We start from the raw sequence: 14,440 nt of genomic DNA on the forward strand, positions 1-14,440 counted from the left end.
ATAAATATCAACAATGCAACCGATTACCAATGGAACCGACAATTCTAGAATCCACATCTTTGAAAGAATTCATGAAAAATTAAATCAGAGGAAAACATGGCAATTGTGCATTTTTTTTCTTCCTGAAAATGTAATTTCTTAGGTAAACTACACTTCAGTTCTCCTCTTGGTACATGATTTTCAATGAAGGTTTGCCCAGAGAGATAAATGTTGTATTCATTTGTTTTCGTTGGGGTCATGCCATGTGAATGGAATTGGGCAGGACAAATGCATGATAGTACAGTACCCATTTTTGGTAGGGTTGATTCTTGCGGGACAATATCTGCGTTAGAGATGTTAAACATTTCTAACATGCGTATAATAATTTGATTTCACTTATTACCTTGTTAGGTTTCTCATTCTTTGTATTCTGAAGCAGATTCAACAATGCTCGTTTTCAAGATTTCATAAAAATCTCTTTTGAAATATTTCTAGCTAGATGACTTTCCCACAATGGCCTCCAATGGAGAGAAAAACCCAAGGGATAGAAAATCAAACTCAGGTAAGGTTGCCTTATTTTCTCTTTGCATTACCATGGCTCTTCATTATCTTGTTTCTTGTTTTCATTATTTATTTTCCCCAATATTTGTTTTTATATAATCATTACTGCAGGGTAAATTTACAAGAGATTTGACTGTTTTGTTAAGTACATAGTAGAATATCCAATGTTGTGTTTCTTTATACTAGAGTACATCACTTATGGAGTTCTCTTTGAGCTGACCTTTCTGTGGAGCACTTTGCCAACTATAGTCCAAGTCTGCATATTTTCACCTGCCTAAACATAGCTTAAATGCATCCTCTGAATAATAAGTCTGTAGAACAGCTTGTTCATGCATTCATTTACAAGTAATATTGACTATTGTAATGATTTGTTGCATTGTGGGTTACCACGGACCATGTTACTGAAGCTACAGCGTATCTAGAATTGAGCTGCTAGACTACTTACTAGGATGCCTTAAACATTTAAACATAAGCCCCACACTTTTACCAACTTCATTGGTTGCCCATGGAGCAGAGAGTTATTTTTAAGGCACTTTGTATTTTTTATCATGCCCATGCTAACAGGCTCTCCTTATATTAAAGACATTGAAGACTCGCCCCAAACCGCATGTAAAAGTTAACTTTCCGTTGCTTGTAAATGACGTTTTTTTCGTGTCGCTACAAAATGCAGACACTAATGAAACGTGATACCTTGTGATCATTTATCTAGACCTGAGATATCCATCGCTGCTATGTACACTGTGTTGTGGGTATTGACCGTAGCTGCATGTATTGACTGTACACTAGTGTCTAATTACCGACGGTAGCAAGCTGTGTGTGTATTTTCTGGGATCAATGGTGGTGTCTAACACTTCTGTTACACCTCATTCGAAACTAGGTCAGATTACCGGCATCAGACGTTTCTTTGTGCGTGAGTCTTCACTCCCTTTAAGGAGCTCTTTCTTTATAATCTTCAGGTATCATACTGGTTTAAATCCTCTTCCAGCCCAATCTTTTTTCTTTTGCTTTTTCAAATCTTTTCTGGCTTGATTAAGAAGTAAATTGATAACCCCTTGTTATTTTCTTTTGTAGAGAGGCAAAAGCAAAGACATGACCCTCCAGTCATCATATACAGGAGGGAGCCCTCCGAGCCTACCGAGAGGGAAGCCGCAGCCGCAGAGGCCGACCAAGAACCAGAGATAACGCTAACGGTGGAGAGCGAGAAGCACACAGGGTTTTCAATCGAGTTCAGCGACAGTCACTCGCCGAAGATGGCTAAGAAAGAATCGCTGAGCGATTTTGTACCAAAGTCGCTGAAGGAGAGGATGGCGGAGAGTAGCCGTCTCGCAGAGGAGAGGCGGGCGATCAGGATGAGCAGGAGTAAGAGCCAAGAATTTGTCAAGGTGAGGAGGCTAGACACCGTTTATTTGAAGTTCTGTCAAATTTGTATCATTCATTATGCTCTGACCAGTACAGTATCGCGCTTTACCTTAAGGCCGTATATTCACCGGTCTGAGCATTACGAAAGATGTTTAATACTCGGGGTTTAAATGTAGACATGTAGGAAATCAAATTTGTGCAGTTTCTGTGCCTTAATTGCATTGTGTTAAAAGTTAATTGTGGTAGGTGGATCAACTGTAGAGCCTGAACACATATTACCAAAGCAAAAAAGTCACAAAACTGTCACTGGGTGATAAATATGAACAGTGGATGTAAAATTCTTTAGTTGTTATTAAATATCTTGTGTGGTGTATGAGAAAACTTGTCAAAAAGTTACACGCACTGGTGGAAACAAATTTATGGTGTGTTGTTTCTCTTGCAGCCTCTTGCAGGAATTAGATGCAATGAAAACGTATTAAAGATTAACAACTGGAGAATGTGTGTACTAGGGTATATTAGAGGAAATCAGATTTTCCAGTGCAGTGTTGTTGTATAAGTACTGTAGTGTTATGTAACACTACAGTAAATATTTCTTTCTGAACATCCACTATGATTGTCAGCTCATAGAATGCAACACTGTGTATGCTAGGTTCAGTATGCAAATTGAAAGGAGAGGAAACGAAGGAAAAAGGTACCCCATGTTGATTCCTAGAGTAAAGTTGTAGTTGAAGGTACTAACAAAGTAGTATCATACATTGAAATAGCACACTTTTAGTACTAAACCAGTTATTTACTTGGGATGTCCCAAAAGATTTTCTGGCAATGTTTTGCCAAAAGGACTGAGTATTCCTTCAAAGCATTGGGGTACAGGGGAGGGGCAAACACCTCCCCAATTGATAAAATTTGATAAAATGGAGGCCGCTTGGATACAAAAATATTGTGTGCTATATTTTGCAACTTTTGAAAAAATGTTGAAGAATTTTTGACTGTTTAGGCTCTACTTTATCTATATACTGTACAAGAGGAATTTCTGTAATATTCTATATCCCAGTGGGGCACTGAGCCCCCCTAATTATTTTCTGGGCGGGGGGAGGGGGTTGAAACCCCCTCAACAGTATACATTGTTGTGGCCCTGCTCGAAAGAACATGAAAAGTGATGATCCCATGAAATTCACCTACATCTTTTGTTCTTACTAACTGACCTAAATCAATATTTAAATCTTTAGAATTGATCCTGATAACTTGTGTGTAGCCCAGGCGTTTTGTCAAATTAAGTCCTTACAACCACAGGACATAAAGGAAATCGCAATTTTTTATTAATAGTGACACATTTTCTGCATTATTTGAATGGAAGTTTTTTTCACAATTAATGCTATCTACTAAACTCTTCTGCAATAGAATCATATTAATATCTAATATTTTGTATCAAAAACTTTGCCAAAAGGAAAGTAAACATTTCGTGGCTAAATGTTTGTCAACGTGCATTTCAGAAATATTCTGATTGTAGATACATGTGTCCACGGCCTGGCTCCAGATTACCTTACTGATATTACTATTCTAATGAGATATAGCCATTCGTACAGAACTAGATCTAGCTGCTCTAAACATGTTTCACTTGCTCCTGTTAGATCTGGGAATGGTAAAAGGTCCTTTAAATTTTCTGGAGGCAGGTCGTGGAACAGTCTTCCCCCAAATTTGAAATGCTTGCCAAATGTTAATATTTTTAAACGCAATATGAAAACTTATATATTGTTTAGATGTCTGATATTTGTTTGTCTATCTTTCTGCCATCCTTTTTGTGCTTTTGGATGTTAATCATGTTTCTACTGCATTATATTGTATATGTATTTTGTATTGAGGGCTTCTCTGGAAAGCAGTGTTTCTGCACTGAGCAGGACTACCCTCATTAAAGATGACAATAATAAAATTGAACAAAAGAAAACAGCTGCTCTAGACCCCATTCTGCTTAGATCTTATGCAGTCATTTTGTGATGCAGTTTTAATTTTCAGTTTTATTTGTGTTGTATTCTTCTTCTTCTTTCCAGTCACCTCGAGAATCTCCGACATCGCACAAGAGGATGAAAGATCTGTGGGGAAGTGCCAACTTCAAAAATGCATCAAAGTTATCGACAGATCCGGAACCCAATAGTTATTCAGGTTCCGTATATAATCAATTTTTCTTTTCTTTGGGGGTTGGAGGGGGGTGCCTGATTCTCCTTGTTTTCTAAGTTCTGAGTATTTGAGAATTGATTATTGGCAGGCAAGGAGAAGACATTTCAGAAAGAAGTTTGTAATTATTTCGGGTGACAATTTAATAATGCAGTAATAGCATGGAGTAGAGATAGTAATAATGGGGGCTGAATGGAATGAGTGAGACCAAAGGCTATGGTATAATATTTGCTCTAGTGACATATGGCTATTGCCAGATGTTGCCACGATATTGTTGTTAACTGATGATAAAAAGGAACATCTTTAAGAATTTATCTGGTCCTTGTAGGTCAATTCAGAATGTAAGAAATTTTATGTGAATGCTGCTTGGTTTTTAAATAAAATTGGTTGACAAAATATTTAATTTTTAATATATTTAATTGGTTGACAAAACTGGTTATCAAAATATTTAATTGGTTAACAAAACATCGGCTTCGGCTTCCTTATTGGAGTTCTTCTTTTTATCATGAATCTACTTACTAAAATGGGAGACAAAATATCAACTGTAACCAAAAAATATCCCCCTTTGTTTCAAACATCAAATGTCAGTATATATGTTCTCAATTGTAAACAAAATGTTTCTACTTAAAGATCTTGACAAAAGAAGAAAAAGTCAGGGTGAAACATCAGACAGTTTCAAAGAAAATTCTTTGCCGAAGTCCAAGAAGTCGGCCGGGCAGTCCAGCCCTGCAGTGGTGACGTTCGATAACAACGGGGACAACGTGAGCGAATCGGGAACTTACACGATAGACAGCGATAACCCCTCCAAAGATGTGATGGAAGCCCGTGAGAACATAGAGGAAGTGTTTGGCATCGCAAAAGATGAGACCAGTGATGCGGATACGGACAAAGACGTCTCAGATGAAGAGATTGCAGAGCAAGTCGTGGAGAACAAGGTGAGAAGGAAAAATTATAGGAAAGCCTTCCGATTAAAATTGATCACTGGGTATCATACTTGGGAAGTTGTTAACTTTAATTGGGGCAGAAGATAGAATGGATGTCTTTACCTTAAGTAAGGAATTTAATTATAGTATGAATAACATTTTAGTAAGAGGTTATTACATGCCTTTGATGATATTAAGCACCAATCTATAAAGTGGACTTTATTTGCAATCGTAAATGAATGTGAGGGCCTCTTTTTTTGATGTGCTAGTTTTTTATTGCAATCATTTATACCCATGTCTTCTAGGTGCCACCATACTTCTGTCTCCCCTCAGAGAAGCATGCCTCGATTCTGTAACACACAAAATTCTTGACTCACTCCCTTCTCTTCCCCACCCCCCTGTTCCTACCCCAGCCATGATTTCCTGGTGACCATTGCTTGTATAAGGTAAAGTTTCAAAAGAGAGCAAAATATGTATCTACTGCTGTATCCTGTATCTATCTGCTGCTGTATCCTGTATCTATCATGTATCCACTGCAAAAAGCCTGTGTAGGTAAATTTATGACAGTTGGAGGGCCTGATGTTTCAATACTTATTCGCAGGGAAACTTTTGAAGACAAAGATAGAAATTTGCACCTGAAACAAATGCTTTGTATACTTCACAGATAAGAAAGAAACCTAATGGAGTTACTGGAAAGGAAAAGTGGATCGAGCAGTGGGCAAGCACGGCTGCCAAACGGGGGAATGACGAAGATAATCACGTTATGCATATTTCAGAAGGTCACGGAATCAGCTACAACATTGATCTATCTCCAGGTAAAAGCCTTCAGGAGGAATATTCCATGCTTGATGACAAAACTAGACAGATAAAAGCTTGAGAAGTGAAAGGGATGAACAGTCACATGTTTTCCATGAGTAATTACAAAACTAGGGAGATAAATCTTGAGAAGTGAAAGGGATAAACAGTCACAGATAATATGTTTTCCATGAGTAATTACAAAACTAGGGAGATAAAGCTTGAGAAGTGAAGGGATAAACAGTCATAGATTAACATTTTCCATGATTGATGGCAAAACTAGGGAGATAAAGCTTGAGAAGTGAAAGGGATAAACAGTCATAGAAAATATGTTTTCCATGAGTAATAACAAATTGAAAATTGAAAGAGATAAACCGTCATAGATAATATGTTTTCCATGAGTAATGACAAAACTAGGGAGATAAAGCTTGAGAAGTCAAAGGGATAAACAGCCATAGATAATATTTTTACCATGATTGATGACAAAACTAGAGCGATAAAAGTTGAGAAGTGAAAGGGATAAACAGTCACATGTTTTCCATGAGTAATTACAAAACTAGGGAGATAAATCTTGAGAAGTGAAAGGGATAAACAGTCACAGATAATATGTTTTCCATGAGTAATTACAAAACTAGGGAGATAAAGCTTGAGAAGTGAAGGGATAAACAGTCATAGATTAACATTTTCCATGATTGATGGCAAAACTAGGGAGATAAAGCTTGAGAAGTGAAAGGGATAAACAGTCATAGAAAATATGTTTTCCATGAGTAATAACAAATTGAAAATTGAAAGAGATAAACCGTCATAGATAATATGTTTTCCATGAGTAATGACAAAACTAGGGAGATAAAGCTTGAGAAGTGAAAGGGATAAACCGTCATAGATTATATGTTTTCCATGAGAAATGACAAAACTTGGGAGATAAATGGTCAAAGGTGGATAGTTTTTGCCCAATTTCATCTTTCCTGGGGAGGTATTGGCGAGCTGAAATGTTGAACATCTTGTGTTTACTAGTTCCTGGAGTTGTATACTGTATACTGATTAAACCTATTGTACTTGGTATTTACTTCATAACACCCATTACTGAAGGTATACCATTCCCCAAACGCGTATAGAAAATACCTCTTTACTTAATTCCTGCTGGAAGCCGGTATGAGTACCTACACAGGTATCTATGCCGACTGAATACTAACACTGACTTTAACTTGAAATGATATTCAGTACTCACTTTATAGAGTTACCTGTAACTCCAGTAATCACAGTCATAATCACAGACAAGAAATTATGTCATCTGCTGCATGTTATATCTCTGCTAATGGTTCAGTACGGTTCCATCAGATTGTGAGACACTTAGTGCAGACCTTAAAAGCATTGCGATCAAACAGCTTCCAGTCAATAGAGAAGCACTACGTATATAAAGTTCCAATAATGTAATAATTCTTTTCTCAGCTAATGGTCTCATCCTGGGAGGATGGGTTTGCCAGGTCTGGAGCAGCCTCCCAGTATTTATTTAAGTAATTAACGACTAAAGCTTTCTGATTATTTTGCTTGTCTGCCTACCCTTACCAATAACAAATAAAATAAAAAAAAGTTAATAGTGGTTTAGTGGGTAAACATTTTTTTTTGGCTTAACCTGCAGGAGCCCTGCTTTGCACGGCTCGATCAGGCTCGTCCCACTCTGACCACCAATCTTTTCTTTGCAGAACCTGAAAATGCCAAACCGGAGAAGTACACCTCGCCCAGTCGTAGGCAGCAGTCCTCCCCGAGGCAAAATAGCAGCCCTTCTCACGCTCCCGAGTCTCCCTCAAAAGGTTTACGATCGAGACGACTTCTGCCACCGACACCGGGTAACAAGAAGAGAATCTTGGACGAGAGGTCACCTCCGTTAAGTCCCGAACCCAAGAGCGAACCGTACATGACGTCCTCGAAGAGAGTGTTCTCGTTTCCACCGGTTCGAGGCCTCCCGGCCAGCGATTACAGGAATATGAGCAAATCCTCTACAAAGTTATCCGTGGAGGACACGGAATGCTTGGACACTGAAATTCTATTAAAGGACACAGAGACTTACATGCACAATCTGGAAGAGAGGATGAAAAATCGGAAAATGGTGCCGGAGGAGAAGGTGGAGGTGGCTTTCAGAGCAGAGCCGGACTCGGACGAGGAAGAGCTCGACACTTCAGAGGCGTTTGAAACTAGATCCAATGTTGAATATGTAACGCCAGATCCGCCCACCACGAATAATAATGCAACCGTAACGTCTAAAAAGGGTCGGACTTCACCGAGCCCCAAACAGGCCGCTGGTAGGTGGTCCCGATTGTCAACCCCAAATAAACATAAAGTCACAACGGAGCAAGAGAAAGCTCCTCCAAGTAAAACAGTAGAGACCAAGTCGTCCAACTTTGAGAGAAACACTTTTCGCACGTCCTCCTTGCCCGATAAGAAATCCACCACCACCAAAAAGAAAAAAGAGGCTACTACGGTGGCCCCAGTCAAGCCAAAGCAGAGCGTACTCCAGCCCAGACAGACGCGCAGTACGCTGTTGAGGAAATCAAGGTTCACTGGCAGCTCGGGAAACATCAGCGATGTCAGTCCGGCATCGAGCATGTCGGATCTCAGCTCGTCGAGAGCGTCAGTGTCCTCGGTGAGAAAGAAGAGTCTTCCCAGCTTAAGTCGGGACAAAGTCAGCTGTTCCGATTCGGACGTAACTATCTACACGACAAGAAAGCAACTCAAGAAAGGCCAGAAGACCGCTGTCGGTAAGACCGACACAAAACCGGGGAGCAAGGAGGCGGCGATAGGGAATCGAGGGAGGAGTAACTCGGCGGGGGAACACTCGCTCAAAACCCCTCCTCAAAACAACTCAAAGAAAAAAGTAAAGACGCCGAGCAGTGCAGGAACCTCGCGGAACGCAGTTGGTGCTCTGAACTCGCGGAACGCCGCCGGCTCAGGTAACCTGAGGAATGCGGCCAGCTCTGGGACCTCTCGTAGTACGGCCAGCCTCGTGAATTCCAGGAATAGCTCCAGCCCGAGTTCGTCTCTCGAGGCTTACATCCATTCAGTGAGAGAGAGAAAAACTGAGAATCATTTATCGCCTGTCTCGACAAAATCAAAGCCCAAGAGACAAACAGGTGAAAAACCTGCCTCGAAGAAACAGGTTGATCTACAGGAAACAGAGAAGGTCGAACCAGCCGTATCGCAGCAAACAGCGCCCTCGGTGCAATCGACGCATATTGTACAAAATCTGGATCATCTTTCGAAAGACGAGGTGAGTTTTGTTGCACCTACTCTTCTTTTGCATTGGATGTATATTAATGTGTCACCATGTTGCTGTGGTCTAAGGATTTCAATACCATCTGCAATGGTCAAAGAGATCCCAACGGGTCCAAGAGATGGTTTAAGAAGGGGTTGCTTGCTCATCCGACAAGACTTGTTTTGTGTAGCGTAAGTAATGAAAACATATAGACTCACCAATTGAGAAACACAAAGGAAAAAGCTACTGAAGGGAGTACGAGGACTCTAACAGATATGTTTGTACATCAGCTGGACTATAAACAATTAGTTCTGTCGTTTTACAAACTTTAGAGTCATCCAGTGAATAACCTGTCATATGGAAGGAAAAAATCAGTTACGTTACATGTTAATAGCCTTGAAAACTGCATGTAGTTTGTAGCATTCTGCTACTCAAAGCAACATAGAGTAGAAGACTAGGCCCGAAAATCCTAACAGGTTATTAGTGTACAGTTTCGATAACTATGCCCTTTGTATTCAGTTTATACTAAAGCAGCATATAGTGTAGAAGATTAGGCCTTATCATCCTAACATAGTCTACTAGTGTAGTTTTGACTATTATCCCATAGTATCCAGGTATTTAAAGCAGTTTAGTGTTGGAAACTAACATTCTCTCCATTTAACTCTTGTCATCTCATCTTTCAATCATCCAGCTTATATTTTATCTTGTGGTAAGTTAGTTGTGGCAATGTTTTGGAAGATTTGAATAATTTATCCCGGCATGACTGTCAAGTGACTACTGTATATCCCTGTTTTAGTTGTGTATACCCTGCTACTTACAATACATATATATGGTTGAAGTTCTTAAATCACTGTTTGGTTGTTGTGGTTCCATATGTCACCATGCATCTGTTGTGAATATGTTTGCAAATTTTGGTTTCGGAAGTGATTTATTTGTCACATTTACTTTGTTATGAGTTTGTGTCAGGGAGTGATTTATATCTGAAATCTTAACATAGAAAAAATAATCTCTAGTGCTACAGAAATGCAAAATTTGCTTACAGTGACAGTAGCAACACTTTGTGCACAGTAAATAGGGTATTTCACACCACTGTATGAACTTATTGTTGTAATAAAGTATCTCTTCACAAAGTTTTAAAAATTTAAAACAAAGTAGTCGGTGCAAACTTAGGTTAATCCCTGTGTTATGTATACATGATATACACATATATCTCTATATATATATATCTATATATATATATTTCTCTATATATATATATATATATATATATATACATATATATATTTTATATATATATATATATATATATATGTGTGTGGCATGGGTTGGCAACACAGAAAGGAAAGGAAAAGGGAGAAAAGAAAATGAAAGGTATGGAGAGGAGAGGAATGGAAGGCGAGGAAAGGAAACAAAAAGTAAGATTTGCTTTATGAACAAAACCTGCTAGGTTATCTAATAGCCTGTTTAAAAGCTGCATTTAGTGTTGAATTTATCACAGATCATGGCAATACTTTAAGGTATTAGATCATTAAAAAGGAACGATAAAATAACTGAAAACATTTGTTAATTTAAACTTCAAATAAAGTAGTCCAATAAACAGTAATCAGGAGATAATCACAAAGGTTTGCACATGGAAAATAAAATGCATGAATGTTACATTTTTGTAAGGACAAACAATTTTCCCTGTCTGAAATTAAGCGGTCTAATTAAAACCAGTCAGTTTGGAAGCAACCAAGTGAGTGTAATCTAAAAGATTTTAGTTACATTGAGGTGTTTCCAATTTATTAAAATAGCTTGGTAATTATATATTGATACCAAGTCAGTACACCCCAAGAGAGAATGAACTCATCATAAGATATTTACATCTAAGCTACCTGCAGGAGGTCTATCTCATCAATAATTGACTCAGCTGGACTGTTTTTATTGTTTCAATCATTGTCTGGCGACCATCACTGGTTATGATCTAGTCAGTTTTATTAATTTAGTCCCGGTAGCTTCTTAATTTGCATTTCGCTTTTCGTGGCATGCAGTCTGTGATTACAAAACTCGCAGTCAAGAGGGTGCAAGCGTGTACAAGACAAATATCGAAAATACAAAAATAGATGTCATTGTTCAATCCATTCGTCACACAGTTCTGTAGGATTTATAGAAAAATTGCTACTTTTAACCCAATTCTAATTCTGATTTTTGGATACATACATTGTATGTGGTGGGAAAAAAGGCGAGGCAAGGCAAAAGCGTTTCCATCCAAAAAGTATGCCAGGAATGATACAGTATGTGCAGATGGCGCAAAAGTATACACTTAACAGTGTTTACTAAGAAATTCCATATAGTTAAGTGGGTTTGACTACTCGTTATTTGATATAATCAATTCCAATTGATACGTAACTGTTGAGCTGCTCGTTCCAGAGGTCTGCTGTAGTTTTCGTAGATGTATTTCTCGAGTGTTAGGAAACCAACAGAGAAACTGATTGAAACCATATCCATGTGGTGAATTTGGATGAACACTGGGTTTATTATCTCGCCTGCTCTATTCGATAAAAGTGTTCGGGATATAACGAGGCAGGTGTATGACTGTCACATCCATTCCCTCTCACGATGAGCGAGAGTTTGCCTCAGCGTCTGACCACTAAAGTCTGTCGTGCTCAAGGACATTGAAATTGTCTTGTTACTTTTTCTAAACTGGGTTATTAGTACCAGGAGAATATCTTTCTGATTGACAGTGTAGCAAATATGAGTAATAGACTCCTCATTGCTGGAATGACTCATACTGTGTGTAATACTGTGTGTGTGTACCCATGTACTGTATAGCCTACATGTGAACAACACATTAAGATTGTATACCATATACCAAGTGTTCAGTGTACTGTACTGTCTGTATGTTTAACAGGGTGTGTGCAAACTGGACAATCTAAGAACTGACTCCCGAACTGCATGGATGTGGTAAAGATGTGATCTGCATAATATTTTATGTACACCAAAACGTAAGAAAGGAATTTAACAACAGGAGATGGACACAGAAAACTCTACACATCTCCATCACACATAGTTAAATTTACCTTTATATACAGTACAGTACATCTAATACGCATCATGAATGGAATAGTATAAAGTATCAATGAAATATGTATACATGCAATATAATACACCCTTATTTGTATGCAACGATACATATAGCACAGTATATGGACACTGAGTTATGTAAACATTACATGCATTACATACATACACACACGCATACATGATACTGTATGTATGTACAGTAGAACCAAATGTAATATGGACGCTTGGGATGCTATACCTACAGTAGTATGAGCAAAGATGTTATGCACCATGAGCAATGTGTACAGTACTGTACATTAGAGAGACTACCATTTTTGTGAAGGTTAATCGCAGACGTTCTGATAATTGTGCATTTAACTACAGTTTATAGACAAGCCAATGGCTTTCCATGTTTAGATAGTGTGTACATGCTTATTACAGACAATGTTACAAGGAATATTAATGTCAACTTGCATGATTGAGCCATTAATGTTGACATTGCTTAGATCTGAAGTTGTTTCTTTGTACAGCTGTGCGCCTGAAAATGTCATAAAGTATGGAACCTGCGTTTCCATCTGTATGCAGTGTATCTAGTGCTTTTGTGTAGTTAATATCATGTAACTTTTTAATGTTCTGCAGTGGCTGCTCATGCATGTGACTTTTATTGGCTATGTAAATATATATATGTATGTATTGTGGTGCTTATACAATATGGGATATTGTTGTGATATCAATATGGCATGCTTTGGATCTGACTGCTATGAGTTTACAGGGTCTGTTAGAGAGCATGGAGTCAATGTTCCCTGAAACTAATTATGATAAATAACAAAGAACTACATCTCATATTAAAAGAAGTGAAATGTTAAAAACTGTCAAAATATGTCAAAAAAAGTATTAAAAATTTCAAAAATTATGCCTACATGTATTATACACAAAAGATCTCACAATTAAAAAGAACTAAGTTCTGTAGTTCCAGTGACAGCACTTTTGCAAATTGTGTGAAAAACTGTTCAAAGTCAATTCAGTAGAGACATTTCAATAGCTTGCTGTGCTAACTGTCATTGAAACCCAACTCTGGATTCTGCATAAATGAAGATTTTGTTACAGTCTCATTCATGTTTCAAATTATACTCCTCCTCTTCTTGACCGATCCTCCTCTTCTTGACCGATTCTCCCACTCTTCACCATCCTCACTTATTTCCCTTCCTTTTCGTATTTACATCAGCAAAATATAAGGAACACGATTATTGATAGAACTCGCTCTACATTTTTCTGGATAACTTGAAAGTGAAAGAAGTTTTAAACAGAATTGCTAGGAAGGAATTTACAACTTTTTTAAAAAAGAGGAATATAATATGATATTATCTTTATTTTACAGAAAACTGTGGATGATGTTCTAGGAGAAGATGTTTTCCATCTCCATTCTGGTCTCCCACCGAGAGAACTGAAGCAACAGTTCCATGGAAGGCTGGCATCAAGATTGCATAGGTCTTCCTCGTTAGACCTACAAGGTGAGTCAGTCAGTCTCTTTAGCACAAAGTCTCAGGTACAGTTAGATCTCAAATAAATGTGGTTGGCTGTATTAAACTTTTATATATTAAGGAGAATGCAAGCCCAACATGCAATCATGATTTATTTTAGTGACAAAGCTGCTCTTTGATGATCAACTCGGTAAAATTCCTCTGCAAAATCTTTTCCATTTAAAAATATATATCAGGATTTTGATGCAAGACAAGTCTTCCAAAGGACCACACAGACTCAATAGATCTTCAAATGTCTGCAAAACTGTTTCCTTTGGTAGAAGTTTTAGAAATGAATATGGGTTAAACTGATACAAACATGGTGGATTAATAGCAGTGCTCACTTGTCTTGTTGACAATATGAACCAGAAAACACATAGATTGCAATATATTTCGCCTTCTGGCTGCACTATCAATACATGAATATGTCATTGATTATCTTGGAAAAAGTAATTGATCCCCAACATGGCTTCTCATCTGTAACAGTTTGCAAACAATGACAAAACACAAAAAAAAAAACAACAGCAAAGAAACACATGATGTTATCCGACTGTTGCATAACATCATGTGAGTTATATAAATAAAGAATTGCCTTTCAGCCAGGATGGTCTCAGTATTTATACAGAAATCTCTGGAGGAGGAAATTAAAATTACTTCCCGAAAACAAGTTGCTTTCATATATATCGGGAATAATAACCATTGAACAGTTTTGCAGTGAGGGCATTAAAGTCATCATGAATGGAGTAAATATTTTCACATGTGATATGTCAGTTTGTAGTTGTAAAGTGTGTTAATAGGTCGCCTAGTTTATAATGTGAGCTACAGCCTCATTGCTTTGAGTA

The 14,440-nt window shown here is 37.9% G+C and overlaps 1 protein-coding gene across 5 annotated transcripts in view; it reads left to right on the top strand.

The window, feature by feature from the left end:
* Window positions 1-14,440, top strand: part of LOC139970595 (uncharacterized) — a 34,542-nt gene that overhangs the window by 2,847 nt on the left and 17,255 nt on the right. For 3 of the 5 annotated variants that reach the window (XM_071976401.1, XM_071976404.1, XM_071976402.1), the window contains exons 3-10: window positions 475-541; window positions 1,612-1,922; window positions 3,945-4,056; window positions 4,699-5,003; window positions 5,656-5,806; window positions 7,490-9,051; window positions 9,728-9,745; window positions 13,457-13,589. In XM_071976401.1, coding sequence (XP_071832502.1) covers window positions 493-541; window positions 1,612-1,922; window positions 3,945-4,056; window positions 4,699-5,003; window positions 5,656-5,806; window positions 7,490-9,051; window positions 9,728-9,745; window positions 13,457-13,589 — 2,641 coding nt within the window. In that variant the 5' untranslated portion in view covers window positions 475-492. The remainder of the gene's footprint in view (window positions 1-474; window positions 542-1,611; window positions 1,923-3,944; window positions 4,057-4,698; window positions 5,004-5,655; window positions 5,807-7,489; window positions 9,052-9,727; window positions 9,746-13,456; window positions 13,590-14,440) is intronic. The other 2 variants (XM_071976403.1, XM_071976405.1) reach the window with 2 other exon arrangements.

The sequence above is a fragment of the Apostichopus japonicus genome, chromosome 8 (genome assembly GCF_037975245.1).
Source record: "Apostichopus japonicus isolate 1M-3 chromosome 8, ASM3797524v1, whole genome shotgun sequence".
In the NCBI taxonomy this organism is placed as follows: Eukaryota; Metazoa; Echinodermata; class Holothuroidea; order Aspidochirotida; family Stichopodidae; genus Apostichopus; species Apostichopus japonicus.